General features: G+C 44.2%; 1 protein-coding gene across 3 annotated transcripts in view; it reads left to right on the top strand.

Annotated features, from left to right (window-relative positions):
• Positions 1-15,597, top strand: part of MCC (MCC regulator of WNT signaling pathway) — a gene marked incomplete at its 5' end in the record, with an annotated part of 425,634 nt that overhangs the window by 265,386 nt on the left and 144,651 nt on the right. Inside the window, one exon of one of the 3 annotated variants that reach the window (XM_082455727.1) lies at positions 5,790-5,966. The exons of the other annotated variants lie outside the window; for them this stretch is intronic. Coding sequence (XP_082311853.1) covers positions 5,805-5,966 — 162 coding nt within the window. Of the gene's footprint in view, positions 1-5,789; positions 5,967-15,597 lie in introns of those variants that run through there. 3 annotated transcript variants of the gene reach the window in all.

Raw genomic sequence — 15,597 nt, 5'->3', positions numbered from 1 at the left:
CGATGTGTGTATAGGACCTTGCCTTTGACTTTCAGGTTAAATGTGGGTTGGCATCTCCGTACCATACCCTCTGAGAAGTGTGTGCAACCTCAGTCTTGATTTCCCTCTTCTCTCTGCTGTTGTGTTTTACGTAATACATCTTTACTTAATGATTATGAAAGCATAAAGCCTTCAGCCTCTTGATCACATTTACTTGTTAAATAATATAAACTTAGCAGCCATACCTCTGCAGTCACGGTGGCTGTCCTTTGAAACTAAATTCGGACTGTATGGTATTGTATGGCAGAGCACATGAATCTCTGTTTCTTGGTTACCTGTTTCATGATGGTGCTAGAATAATTAGAATCTTTTTTACCTCCTTTTGATAAATAATGAGATGAATTTAGTTTGTCAGCCGGGTCTCCTCTTTACATGAAGCTTGACAGTATCCAATCTTGGCTGTGATGAATTTATAAATGAAAATAGGGGCATCCAGGAACAAGGACGGGCTTGTGTGTAATCTGGACAAACTGGCTCTGATACAAGCTATATCTGTTATTTCAATTCCCATGTGAGGTCGCCATATCCTTAACTCGAAATAATGCATGGCCACCTTCACATGCCCTTTGCAAAACCCTGGGAGTGAAAGAGGCTCCTTGATGGCTTGGTTTACTTGCTCCTCCTTTCCCATCTCTAGAATGATAACGGGATCATGCTCGAGCGGGGCGCACACCAGATCTGATCTGTTTATACCCCCATTGTTCTGCATATGCAATACGGCTGTAAGGAGGCCGTCTTGTAACGTGGGTTCCACCTAACTTGGTGGGGCTCACGTTTGTGATAACTTACCTCTTTGGGAGAGTCCGTCTGGTTTTTCTCTTTTGGTCATGGGTGCACATACCTTTGTTGGTGTGTTTTATTACAACATTCTCTGCTGGACTAAATGATACTTACAGGGTGTTTGGGAGCTTGCTGAGCATTCGTTACCACCCGGGAGACAAGGTCTACACAACCAGCTTCGACTCTAAATGATGTTAGTCCCGGAATGGTATTCAGGAGTCGCAGTAAAACGTGGAGACCTATTTTAAGAATTCTACAGCAGACACACAAATGGAACCAGGCTCTTGGCTGTGGACGTAGGTGGGTGGGTAGTTAATCTCTGTTTTAGGAGCAGGCACTCTCTCAGTGCCTTCTTGGATCGTCAGAGAATGCCAACTTGGGGTCAGGTGGCACCGTTTCTGGGGAACACAGGGTGTGTCTCAAGCCGGTGCTGTCTCCATCCCTGCGCAAACGGGATTCCTACAGAAAGCCCCAGTATCGCTGTGGGATTTGGAGTGAACCTGCCCTGAGGGTATCCCCAGATCTCCAGAGACTCCCTTGTCTAAGTTCTGATGTCATGACAGCTTAGTCCCTGAGGGTGCTGTCATCCGTTCTTCATCAAGAGGAAGTGAAGAAACTAGCCCATGGCCAGGGAGCCAACGAGAGACGGTGCAGAAGCCCAAGTCCTCGTGCACCTGAGTGCAGAGCCCGGGCTTTTAACCACCTCACAAATACGTGCTCTCGTCGCCTTTCAGACAGCAACGCTGTGAGTCCTAAATGAGATGGTATAAATACAGTCAAACTGAATGACACAAAACAGAGGTTGTCACATTTGTGATGCTATCAAGGTGGTGTTTTGTTTTGTTGTTGTTGTTTTAATTTTTAAAATATGAGAACGCAGAAGGAAGCAATCTCATGTTGGCCAGGAGTCCGTGGGGTCAGATTCTGGGAGAAGGTACTATTGAGGGTGAACTTGAGAGATAAGTAGGGATGGAAGGGTGTGGTGTTAATGCATTCAGGACGGGGCCAAGTTGAGCGTGTTAAGGGTAGAAGGAAGACCAGTAGTGCCGGGACAGGCGAGGAGGGGAGGGGAGGGGAGGGGACAAGTCAGGGAAGCTGAGATGCGTTCGGGACGGCTGGTTAGGGCTGGATGTTGAGGAGTCTCAAAATAGCCTAAATCCTACAGGCCAGCTCTTCTCAAACATCCCCCTAAAGCAGGGTGTCTCGGCCTCAGCATCTCTGGCCAGGCACTTCTTTGTCATGAGGGCTGTCCTGTGCGGTGTAGGTGCTCCGGGGCGTCCCTGGCCTCCACCCGCTAGATGCTAATAGCACCCCCGACCGCCAAAAATATCTCCAGATATTGCCTGGGAACAAAATCGGCCCTGGTTGAGAACCACTGCCCTGAAACACAGCAAGATGAGAAACTGACCCCATCTCGGGAAGCAGAGCACAGCCCATGGTGACCCTTGAAAGAGTCCATAGCTTGGACGTTCTTCACCACCTCAGGGCTAGTAGAGGTTTTCTCTTAAAAGTGCCCACGTGTTTTACTTTGCTCTGTGATATATCCATGTCAGTCTTCAATACAGAAGTATCTTGTTGACGTTTAAATCAAGTGTTGCTCTAGGGCAGGCTTCGCAAACTCAAATGCCAGGCAGGGTAGGTTACGTCAATGAAGTGGGCTAGGAGGTGTATTTGTTTTTGTTTAAGAGGAGGCGGTGTGAATTGTGGAAGGTAGCAGCCGAGGCGGGGAGGCTGCCCTCCCTTCTAGACCACTGTCACCACGCCCGCTGCAGGTGGTTTCAGGAAATCCGGAAATATATTTGCCTGTTAAATGCATTCACATTTAAAATAGACTCAAAGGAGGGAGACTGTGCAAACCACAGACAGGATGTCTGAATGCCAGTCTGTAAAGCTCCCACCCCACCTGCACCAGAGCCACGCACGTTGTGGCTTCACGTGCCCACTGGCGCACACACCGTCTCCACACTCCGGGTTCCCCTAGTTTGAGAAGAAGGGCCTCTGAGCCGGCGACACCGTGCGGATGTGGTCAGACCCCTGGTAACGTTGCGAGCATCATTTGCAGCACAGGTGAATGTCCTCCCCCGAGAATCCCAGGAGCCCCCAACCCCTACCCCGTTTCAGCTGCAGCAGCTCCCACTCAGTCCTTCACAGTGGGTTTATGCGCCCTGCTCCCCAGACCCCCAAATCATCCCTCCACCTCAAAGCAACAGCAACGGCACAACATCTCTCTCTCAGATTACTAATTTTCAGATCTCGGGGTCCTAGCGCCTCTCGTCTGAATGCACACTTATTTTTTGTTCTCAAAACAAGGAGTCCAGAAATGGACGGATCTGACCAGTGTGGGGTTGGGAGGCTCCCCATGCAGCCTGTGTTACTGTGTCCTAAGACTGCAGAGCTCCTAGGCGGCCCCGGGCACGCTTAATTCTCCATGAACTTCGTGCGAACTAGACTTCCTAAATCTCTTTTATATGTTCTGCTACCAAGCCATATTTCTCTCCTATACTTGTAATAAATTATTTTAGCATGCTCAGGGATGGTAATGACTCAAGAGCGACTGAAGTTTGTAAAGCCGGTTGTCCCTCTCGGTTGCCCCAGGCTGCGGCTGAGTTTTTAAATGGGTTGGCTTTTTAAAATAATCTTCTTCCTTACCTTTCTGTCAGCTGTCAGTTCTTGCTGTTATCTGTGTAGCTGTGTCTAGCTTTTTAATTTGCTGCTTCTCATCTCCTGTGAGTTGGGCAGTTGTGTGTCCGGGAATGTTAGAATCGTGTAACCAGAATTTTTAGAACAAGATAGACGGTCTGTGTGTGGTGGACCCTTCTTATGGGTCAAGGTTGTAAGCTCAGGTTGGACATGACGTCTCCTTCGCTGGTCAGAGCCATTTATTTACTTACTTACTTATTTTAAAAAAATTTTAATTTATGTTAGAGTATAGTTGATTTACAATGTTGTGTTAGTTTCAGGTGTACAACAAAGTGATACAGTTATACATATACATTCTTTGTCAGATTCTTTTCCCATATAGATTATTACAGAATATTGAGTAGAGTTCCCTGTGCTATACAGTAGGTCCTTGCTGATTATCTATTTTATATATAGTAATGTGTATATGTTAATCCCAAACTCCCAATTTATCCCTCCCCGCCCCCAGTCTTTCCCCTTTGGTAACCATAAGTTTGTTTTCTAAGTCTGTGAGTCTGTTTCTGTTTTGTAAAGAAGTTCATTTGTATCATTAATTTTAGGTTCTACATTTAAGTGATATCATGATATTTGTCTTTCTCTGACTTACTTAGTATGATAATTTCTAGGTCCATCCATGTTGCTGCAAATGGTATTATTTCATTCTTTTTATGGCTGAGTACTATTCCATTGTATATACATACCGCATCTTCTTTATCCATTCCTCTGTCGATGAACATTTAGGTTGCTTCCATGTATTAGCGCCATTTATTTTTCCTCGCGGTTTTCAGGTCTGTAGAGGAGTTGTTTCCTCCAGGACTTCTATCTCGTTAAGTGAGACTTGCCTGCCAGAGTGAACCCGCTCCATTCATACAACCACCCTTCCTCACCCTCTCCTCACCCCTGACGGCCTGAGAATTGGGACCTCATCTTGGAGACAGCTCAGGCAGTCAGGATCCAAACTGGGAGGAATTCAACCCCTCATGCCCACTCTCTTCCCACAAAGGTGACATTTCAACCATTGTGGAAAGGCTCTTTACACATGGAATGGTTAACAGCCTTCTGTGGCCTGACATTTATTCCATTTTAGACCCGCATTAATGTAGTAGATGTGATTGTACGTTGTCGTTAGACACCCTTGGGCTCCCCTGGGTGCCTTTGCCGTTCTTCTCTTTTATCCCTTTCAGTTAAAAGGTGGAGGAGATGAGGTTTGGGTTTGGAGACAGACAGAGGTTCTCAGAATAACTTTTTCTTTCTTTCTCTCACTACAGTGTATGTCACTGGGTCCTGTATATAAAGTTTAGGTTGTCTGTCTGTCTATTTCAGAGTATAAGTCTAGAATTGGAGCTGTGAGTTTGAAGTGCTCAGCTATCTAGTACACCTCTGTCAGTGGAATGTAAAGATTTTACACAGAGGTTATGTGTTCTGCAGTTGCAGACTTATCTGTTTGACTTATACCTGTCCGTTTCTTCTTTTGATATTTTTTAATAAAAGCAAGCCTGGTTGACCTCGGTTCCTATAGGATTATAGAAACTGAACTGCTATAGAGGAAAGCCATGTGCTATTCCACAAATTAGCAAAATAAAGTTTTACAAGTTGGTCTGATTTTCCTTCCAACATCTTTCTAACCAGTCCAAACAAAGAAGTTAAATTATACCTAGTAGTTAAGGAAAATTAATTGTGTTGGTGGGAGAGTGGGTGGCAGAGAATTAGAAGCTGTTGTTGTAGCTTTTTTAGACTGTCTTAACTTGAAACAGGGCTTTGGGTTAAGGACCTGAACTATCCTATTATGTTCTTCCAAAATATTGATATTATCCACATTCATCTCAACAAATACATGGTGCTCATAAGTGGGAAACCACTCTTATAAGAGCAAACTCTAATGTTAAGAGGTGACAGGTCTTTGGAATATCACTGAAAATTAAGTGCCAGCTGTCTCCTCTCCTGAGCTTTGGGGGGGGTGGGAGGTGGCATCAGACATTCATTCTGCTAACCAGCTTTGTGACTTTGGATAGTCACTCTAACCTCCGTGGGCTTCAGTTTGCACAACTGAAAAATAGAATCGGGAATTGTGAGATGGGGGTGAAGGAGGGGGTGACAGAGGAGGGAGCAGGTGGAAGGAACAAAATGATGGTAGTTCTTTACCTCCCACCCCTTCTCCCCAAGTTGTTCTTCAGACAGAACCTCAGAGAATCCCGACAGTCATTCCTCACTAGTCATAGTTTCCAGATAGTTCCCGTTCATCTGGATGGCCCGGCTTCCCCGTGGCGCTCTTAGGATGGGGCTTTTGCATCAGCACATTCCTCCAGATGCCTGACTGGCTGTGGGTACGCTTAGACTCCCGCCCTTCTCTGTGCTGGATGCAGTACTCCTGTCGGTGCAGGGGAGGTTGGACTGTCGTTTGGGACACTAATGCAGTGTCCCCTCCAGGCTTATTTGGAAGTGAAGCCAGGCCCCTCCTGAGGAGAGAGGTATGGGGGGTGCGGCGGGGAGGTTGCTTAGTCAGGGGCCGAACAGCAGTGGTACACTCTTCTTTCTTCTGAGGTAAGTAAGGAAAGAATGTATTTAAGAGTCGTTTTATAGGAAGGAAGAAAGAAAAGATAGATTTGAAGAGTCATATATTGAAAACATTGAAATTTAGAGAAGCTTACTATACTATAAAGGAAAAATCTCTCTCTCTCTCACACTCATACACACACACACACACACACACACACACACACACACACACACACACACACACACACACACACACACACACACACACACACACACACACACCTCTTAAACTGTTCAAATCTCTCTCTAGTTTGAGTCAGAGCCTTTCTCTCCGGAGTGTAGGGAACCTGCCTTTTGGCTACTAGAGCAGCTTCTAACCTTTTAAATCAGTGACAGTCAGGAGCAGATGGGGCCACTGGGAGATCTAGAGCCCCAGCTGCATAAAGCCTATGTCCTGGTAGCTCTGTACCCATTGTAAATGATATGATGCTTTCACTTCAGCCGTTCTGCCCACCTGGACACTCAGTCCCCCTGAACTTTCATTTTTCATGCCTGTTGAAATCCTACTTCCAGGCTTAGGGCAAATGCCCGTTCTCCAGTAAGATCCTCTAAACCATCTCAAGTGGGAACTGCACGGAAGTGTCTTCTGTCTTGTGATAAATTATTGGAACTTCCACTGTGGCCCTTAACACAAGCTTCCTGTGGCAGCACGGTCATTCAGTATGCACCTCTCTGTTATCTGGTTTGTCAGCTCCTCGCGGGCTAAGCACGCACGGAGTTCCAACTGTGTGTCAGGTATCGTGCTAGGAACTGGAAACAGGTAAATCTAGGAGCTCATCACCACGTATGGAGACCGGCATGTAAATATAAAATTCAAGACTTCCCTGGTGAACCAGTGGAAGACTCTGCCCTCCCACTGCAGGGGGCACAGGTTTGATCCCTGGTGGGGGAAGTAAGATCCTGCACGGCCAAGAAAAAAGGTTCACCATGATGGATGTTGTATAGTGAGAGGAGATATCAGGTGCTTTAATATTTTCATGTGGGTGTCTCTGTGTAGCTTTCTGAGGCCTTACCTTTTGAAGCTGAAGAGCATCTTAGCAATCTTTTACTTCCATTCTTAACAGAATGCCTAGCACCTAGGAGGTACCTGATAGGTGCGTATTGAATGAATCACTTACCATCTAGTTAGAAAAAGGATGTGTGTCCAGTTCACCACACTGGAACACTGGGTCTGGCTTGAGTGCTCTGGTGGAAGAATAGACACGAAGCCGTGGAAGGCTAGAACACCTTTCACGGAAACCATCCGGTAAATGCTAACAGAACAAAGAAATTCTGCATAGTGTGTAAGGCAGTTTCATCCTTTCTCTCCTATAAAGACCTCCTTAAAAGCATTTCAGCCATGGGGAGCTCCCCTAGTGTAGAAACTAAACTGACAGGGAAGGAGTAACCCTAGGTGAGGAAGAGCGCTGTGGCTGTGCCCTGGGAAACGCTCGAGGACGCTTGAGCTGACCCGGAGCACAGGGCCGTTCTGCCCTGGAGCTGCAGAGAGGCTCTGGCTGGGTTGTTAGGAAAGAACAGAGGACGCTGTTGAGCCACGGCTGGTGGGGAGCGTGCCCTACCGCTTGGTGACTGTTACAGGCAGCCGCAGGGCAGGGAGCTGCTGGCGGGGCTGCAGTCACGGCTAACAGAACTCGCTCTTCCTCGGCACAGGGACCAGTGCCACTGTTGTCTTGTTTTTCAGAGAGGTGTAATTGATGTGTAATATTACATAAGCTTCAGGTGTGCAATATAGTGATTCACGATTGTAAAAGATTGTACTCCATGTATAGTTATTATAAAATATTGGCCGTATTCCCTGTGTTGTACAATATATCCTTGTAGTTTATTTTATGCCTAATAGTTTGTACCTCTTATTCCCCTCCATCTATCTTGCCCCTCCCCCTTCCCTCTCCGCACTGCTAACCACTAGTTTGTTCTCTATATCTGTGAATCAGCTTCTTTTTTGTTACATTCACTAGTTTGTTCTGTTTTTTAGATTCCACATATAAATGATATCATACACTATTTGTCTTTCTCTGTCTGACTTATTTCACTTAGCATAATAACCTCCAAGTCCATCCATGTTGTTGCAAAGGGCAAAATTTCATTCTTTTTTATGTCTGAGTAGTATTCTATTGTGTATATACACAATGTCTTCTTCATCCATTCATCTGTTGTTGGACATTTAGGTTGTTTCCATATCTTGGCTATTGTCAATAATACTGCTATGAACATTGGGGTGCATGTATCGTTTCGAATTGGTGTTTTCATTTTCTTCAGGTATATACCCAGGAGTGGAATTTCTGAGTCATTTGGTAGTTCTGTTTTTAGGGTTTTTGTTATGTTTTTTTTTTTGAGAAATCTTCATATCGTTTTCCACAGTGTCTGCACTAATTCACATTCCCACCAACAGTGTACTAGGGTTCTTTTTTCTCCACGTCCTTGCCAACACTTATTATTTGTGTTCTTTTTGATGGTAGCCATTCTGACTACCATCAAAAAGATGGTAGGTGTGAGGTGATATCTCCTTTGTTTGTTTGTTTTTAGTGCAATTTTGTTTTTGGAACTGTGACTTTTACATGGGGAGAAAGGAACTATCCAGGCAGATGATCTTCATTTTGGTTTCAGGTTTGCCTTTGGGGATGAATACTGTAAGCCCAACCCCTTACATTTGTGACTCTTATTATTTCCATTCCTTCATATGCACCCTCTCACCGCATCATCTCCAGGGGACTGGTTATCCCATTCTGTAGCTGAGAAAACCGAGGCCCTGAGAGTAAAGTCAGACTTGACTCCACTCTCCAACAGCAGTGCACAGTCAGAAGGTAGCTAAGGCCAGTGCATCCTCTCATTTATATTCCTGTTCATAGTCAGAGATTCAAGGTATTTTCACTGAATGTTATCAGTTTAGTCTTTGGAGTACATACGTTCTCTTTTAGTTTCTTAAATATTGACTTCAACTATTACAAACCACAGAACAGCCAAGGTAAATTCTTTGAGTCTCAGTAAAAGTGTAGCTCGCCAGAATCCATTTCTAAATTCTAATCAGGACATACCAAGACTGGTCATGGTATTCTGACAAGTAGTGCTGGTCTACAGTTTGCCCGAGAGGGTCTTACAGAAGCCTGTGCACATCCAGCCTTATTTTGTTAGCAGCAGAACAAGGAAAAGTGCTTCTTGGGAATCAAAGCTTCCATTAAAATCCATCTTTAGGAATTATCTAAATTTGGCAACTGTCTAAATTGTCTGTGTCTGGTGATTTAAACAGAGTTGTTCTTAACGGGTGTCATCAGTTCATGTAGACATTTACTGGTCTCAGTATTAAACTTGTAGCTCAGAAGAATATACGTAGGTTTTAAGGCAGTGCTACATTAATATAATTTAATCAATTTGGCAAGTCGAAGCTTTCGCTCTGCAAAATTGCAAGTGGCTACTCCGGATCATTTTAGATTAAGTTGTAAAGAGGGTTAAAGAGGGCATGCAGAATAGGGTGCTGAATGGGAATGGGCAGGCCATAAATGACTTTACATAATTAGAATTTTTCTGATTAGAAAAGTAATTCTACTCATCATGTAACATACAGAAAATCAGAAAAATGCTAAAACCAAAATAACCTAAAATCCCGCATCCAGATATATTTACCATTTACATTTTAATATTTTCTATTATATAGAGAAAAGGATTTTTTTATACTGTTGAGATCCTAATGTATGTGCAAATGTATAAATATATTTGTTTGGGTAAGAAGGAGTCACATTACTCACAGACATAGAAAACAAACTTATGGTTACCAAAGGGGATAGTGGGGGGGGGTAATAAATTAGGAGTTTGGGATGAACATATACACACTACTATGTATAAAACAGGTAAACAACAAGGACCTACTGTATAGCACAGGGAACTATATTCAGTATCTTGTAATAACCTATAATAGAAAAGAATCTGAAAAAGAATAGATTACATATATATGTGTATAACTGAATCACTTTGCTGTACACCTGAAACTAACACAACATTGTAAATCAACTATACTTCGATTTGAAAAATGGTTTTAAAAAAAAAAGGAGTCACATTATAGCATAAGCGTTTCTCATGTCTGTAATAGGGCTTTTTGTTAAGCAGGTGATCATGGGCCACCCCTTACCTGGAAGCTGGAAGAGAAAGAGCCCAAATCTAGAAGAATATTCTCCTCTCTGTTCACTTTCTTCTTACCATTGTAGGCTGAGCAGGGTTGAAAGCAGAGGGGTGAGGGGAAGGAGGAAGAAATCATTAGTCCTGCCTGTGAGGGGGTCATAAGTGAGTTTTGCGGATGGGTTCTCTCTGTTCTACATCCCGTAAATCTGAGTCGTACCATATTTATTTTTGTCCACTGGATTTCTGAACTGAAAACACTGTACTGAAAACTTGAAATGTATTATGTTATTAACTTGAAAGCACAGGAGACAGGATGGAATTGAAGTGGAAATAGAAATAAGACCAATCGACAGAGGAATTAGGAATGAGAAAGTGGAAAATTCAAAACCACACGGGGGATAAGCAGTGGAGATGGGCCAGTGGAGTCCAGATGCCAGTGAGGAAACAGTGCTCAGGGAGGACAGGGTAACCAGCTACATTTGTCCTAAAATTGGAGAAGGAGGGTGTCAGGTCACTGTATTCATTCTCTGTACAAGTCCTCCTTGATGTACTTCTGGAGTGGGAGTAGAAATATCTAGGAAATATTTAGCACAGCGTATGAAGCTACTTTTTCAGATAATTAAAACCAGGATTTAGGTACACATAACAGTACCTTAAGGGGACATACCCAAAGCCCTCGGCTGGGGAACAGTATCGGGCTGGGTGTTAAATGTGCTAAGTCATTCGATACTCGCTATATCCATGGTGGCTGGATGTGGAGGTGACAGATGGTGGAGCTGGGATCTGAACCCAGGTGTGCCTGTAGTTAAGGCCCATCCTCTTGTAAACACTGGCAGGCCTTGGTTCTGATGCTCCCCAGTGTGACCTGTAAGCAGGTGGCATACCCTTGCAAAATGCTCACGGTTCCTAATTGGGTTGTCGAATTTTATAGCAAAATCCGATGAAATTCCGCTGTATCCTTTTGTCTTTTAAAGAACTTGCATATGACTAATTGGTAAATGAGAAGACACCCTAACAATTGAAAAGAAGTCAATAGAAATCAATATAATTTGTCTTAATTTAATAAAATCCTGCTATCTGCTGTTTTTAAAGGATCAAAACACAACCACAGTGGCCACCAAAAGACCTTAAACCAGTTTGGGGACGCATTTCCCTTTGCTTCCCTCTCTAAGGACTGTCGAGTCAGTCACTTAAGAGTACAGAGCGTTGCCCTGAAGTAGCTCTCATGTCCCCCACAGCCAGTGTACTTGCCTCTAACAGCATTTGAGAAGATAAACGTACCCAGTGCTAGGCCGCAAATGGATTAAAGCAGGGTTGATCCTCATCTGTCAGAACAATTAACGTGAGTAAAATACTTGCCCTACTTAGAGCAGATGGAGGGAGGGGAGGGGAGGCAGAGGGGAGGATGCTCCGTGGTACTGATCGTAAGATTAATGTTGCTGTACGGGCAGCAGAGAGCACTGGATTTATTTCCTGAACAGTACATGGATTTACAGGGATGTCAGTTATTGCTGAAAGCACAGGCTGTGTTTTTAAAGGGTCTCCGTAGGGTATTGAACGAGGCGCGGAAGAGGCATGGGGATGGGGGATGGTGCAGGAGATAGACGGCATTTCTAACAGGAAAGTATGACTTGTTGACCATTTTTTTCCTCTGGTTTTTAAGCTCTGCTGAATTCAAGGCTTCCCAGCAACCTGGCTTCTTAGAGGATGTGTGAACGTTAAGATTTTTTGATAAGGTAAATGGAATAGGTAGAAATAGAACTGTAATGACCTGAGACTACAGCTCTGTGTTCGCAGGGAGACTTCAGGTCCCCTTTGCCTTCCACTGGAGCTGGATTTGTGCTTCTAGGACGGGAGGAAAAGAAAACAGCATGTTAATTAAGAATGAGCTACCAAGGAGGATTTTGTTATTCTTTGACAGTGAAAGTGGAAAGAGGAAATTGTTGAGGTTAGCACAAGAACGACAGAAGGTGAGAGTTGTGTGAGAAATGACATTTATTTGAGTGCTGAACCCAATTTTCATGATAGGAAGCTGAGGGAGGAACCAGGCTGTCAGCAGAAGTTGAACTGTCCCTGCAAGGTCTGGACTTGGGGGCGAGGAGGTGGCATTGAGTGACCCATGTTCATGGCAGAGTAGGTTGAGATTCTACTCTTCCTTCAGATATGCTCCCCGAAGTGTCCCTCCTAAATAAATTTTCTGCCCTGGCAGCCACTTTCCCCTTGTTTGCTCTTCCTCTTCTTGCCTTCTCATCCCCCAGGTGTTAGAAAAAGGTCAGAATCCTCTGCTGTCAGTCATGGCTTTCCTGTTCATATGGGATACCTAGCACTTGCTGGAAAAGCTGCTGTGCTCTGAGATGTCAAATGGTCCACTCACCCCTGGGATGTCCTGTTTCTGAGCAAGGACAGCTGCAGGGTAGAGTCTTAGTTAACTGTCTGAGAACCGAGCGTGACTCTAGAATTGCTACTCTCTGGCCCTTCAGGAACATGTTCCACTTGGACCTTGCCCGTCTGAATTCCTGCTTATCCTGTATTTCAGCAACATCTCTTTCCTCCTTCTGTCTTCTCCATCACCACTTACAGCTTCCTTTCTTGCTCATTCCTCTACCAGGCGTGTGTTTTGATCTGCAAGCCTTTTCTTCCATAATTACACTAGCCACTACTTTTAATACTGTTCATGTGGACAGTGTCCCAAACATGCATTCTTTTCAGGTTCTTTCCAGTGGCAAAGGAATCCTCTAAAATGAGGGGGGAAAAAATCGTGTCCTAATTAGAAAAAAAATTTATCTATTTGTTTTATGGATCTCTTACAGCATGATTTAAACTAGTAAAGATTAGAAACTACCTAAATATGATTAAGAAAATTACAATGTGTTTACTTGATGGCATTTATTCTGTCATTAATATTATGAATATGAAGACCGTGTACCCACTTGGGAAAAACTATACAGAATAGCACTAAATCAGCAAGCTACATATGCTATGATTACAGCTATTTAACAAGAAACACAAACATACGGATTAAAAAATGGAAAGGCCAGGGAGAAATCTAACAGCTATTACAATTGTGATTGTTTTGGTATAATTTCTTTATGTAAAGTAAAACCAGGTTTTAAAGGTAAAATACACTTAATGTGGATATTGTTCATAATCATAAACAGACCTACATAATTGACTTGAACACTCTTTTGTTTTTAGACTGTGTAGCAGAGGGTCATTGGATGATCTTCCAGCTCTAGGTTTTCCATCCTTCTGCACCTCAGAGGTTTATGGTTTCCTAATCACCGCTGGAAGTCCACATTGTGCAACTGTGCAAATCAGCAGTGACCTCCAGTGCCTGCTTTGGCTTTTCCATGGTTCCCATTGCCACAGACAGAGGAACTGATTCATGTTCATCTTTAACGTGTATGTAGTCAGCATTTGCTTTGTGCCAGGCACAGTGCTGGGTGTTGTAAACCAGTCGGACACAGTCCCACTCTTCAAGGAATTCACAGGCCCGGTGGAGGAGACCCAAGCAGCGGAGCTGTTGAGTGGTGCGATAGATGCTGTGAGCGTAGTGAGGAGGCACAGGTGCGCTGTGCCCACCAGGGTCCAAGAAGTCTCTCCAGAGGCCACCTGCGTGTGATGTGGAGATGAGTGGCAGGGGTGGGGATGCAGGGTTAGCTTATCTGGAGAACTGCAGTGTGTTCTAAATGGCAAGAGAAGATAGCTTGCGGGCAGGGGGGTTATTAGGCCACATTGAGATATTTGGACTCTACCTGAGGGCGAAGAACAGCCATTGAAGGGCTGTGGTTATTTATATTTATCTTTTAGCAAGAGAAGTGATACACTCATTACTGCATTTTTTTTAACATCTTTATTGGAGTATAATTGCTTTACAATGGTGTGTTAGTTTCTGCTTTATAACAAACGTTATTGCATTTTGAGTATTGCGTTTGGCTCTGGTTTTGGAGAACGGTTTGGAGAGAAAGCAGGAAAACTGGTGACAGCACTGTTGCTGTAATCCAGGTGAGCAGCAGTATCCTGAGCTAGAATGATGGTAGGAGGCATGGGGAGGAGTGAACACTTTCTAGAAAGTTGTATGAGGTAAGATCCACCGAAACTGATGATAAGAGAGAGGGAAGAATTCAGAAAGGATGCCTGAGTCTCTGGCTTTAGGTAAATGGGCATGAAGAACCTGGCTCTTGGCACTTACTCATCTAGTTGAAGCATCCCACAGGGCAGCATGGTGGATGTGTGTGGTGGGTTGGCTTGTAAAGGAAGAAGACAGGTTGAGTTTGGAATATATTGAGTTGCATCCCTCTGGGTACTGAGGTCTGGTAGGCAGCTGGATGTACAGGTCTGGGGTACAAGGGAGCTGTCACCCATGGCCATGGGATTTGTGATCAGTGCTTTACTTCTGAGAGTGAGGCACATGCTGGCGCTTCAAAAGTAAAGGTCATTTACCCTGAGGATTCTGCTGGCAGCAGTAGTCTTTGGAGCACCAAGTGCCAGCAGCCCAGCTGAAGAAGTAACATTTCAGATTGGAGGGTTTACTACCGTTGCGTACAGTTACTACAGGCCCTCCCCGTTCTACAGCTCCTGATGCTGGGCCGTGAGTGCAATCCGTAGGAACCTAGCCAGATCCCAGCATTATAACTTTATTATTGTAATCTCCCTTATTTTTATGTGACCCTTTAATATACAAGAGAAGGGAATTTACAAATTTTTTCTCAGGGAGAAGTCCAAAGGCAAAGCCTCTTACCCATTATAACACACACTTTGCTGAGAGGTGGAGAAGATAGAATTATCTCTTGCATTTTCTAATGGATACTTTAACCTTTTTTTTTTTTAATTTTATTTTATTTTATTTATTTATTTATGGCTGTGCTGGGTCTTCATTTCTGTGCGAGGGTTTTCTCTAGTTGCGGCAAGTGGGGGCCACTCTTCATCGCGGTGCGCGGGCCTCTCACTATCGCGGCCTCTCTTGTTGCGGAGCACAGGCTCCAGACGCGCAGGCTCAGTAGTTGTGGCTCACGGGCCTAGTTGCTCCGCGGCATGTGGGATCTTCCCAGACCAGGGCTCGAACCCGTGTCCCCTGCATCGGCAGGCAGACTCTCAACCACCGCGCCACCAGGGAAGCCCTTAACCTTTTTTTTTTTTAATGGAAAAATTAACTCCTTGAAAATCAGCACAGGATGTGGCCATACAGACTTGAGAGAAAGTGTTTTGCTCCTGCTGGTTGGAAGTAGGAAATGTACCGATGGGGGCAGGAAAAGAAACGGGGGAGTATTTAAGGCAGTGGTTTTTAAACTTTTTTTTCTCATCTAGACCCATACTGATCACAACACACTAAATTTATTTCTAGACTCATTCATGGGTCATGACCCACAGATTGAAAACATTCATGAAAAGTACTCTAGGGATGGTTGACTGAGGACTATTTTATCTCTT

Source organism: Balaenoptera physalus (assembly GCF_965194825.1).
Source record: "Balaenoptera physalus genome assembly, chromosome: 3".
Taxonomy (NCBI): Eukaryota; Metazoa; Chordata; class Mammalia; order Artiodactyla; family Balaenopteridae; genus Balaenoptera; species Balaenoptera physalus.
Note: the sequence above shows the minus strand (reverse complement) of the source record. Positions and strands in the feature narration are given on the sequence as shown.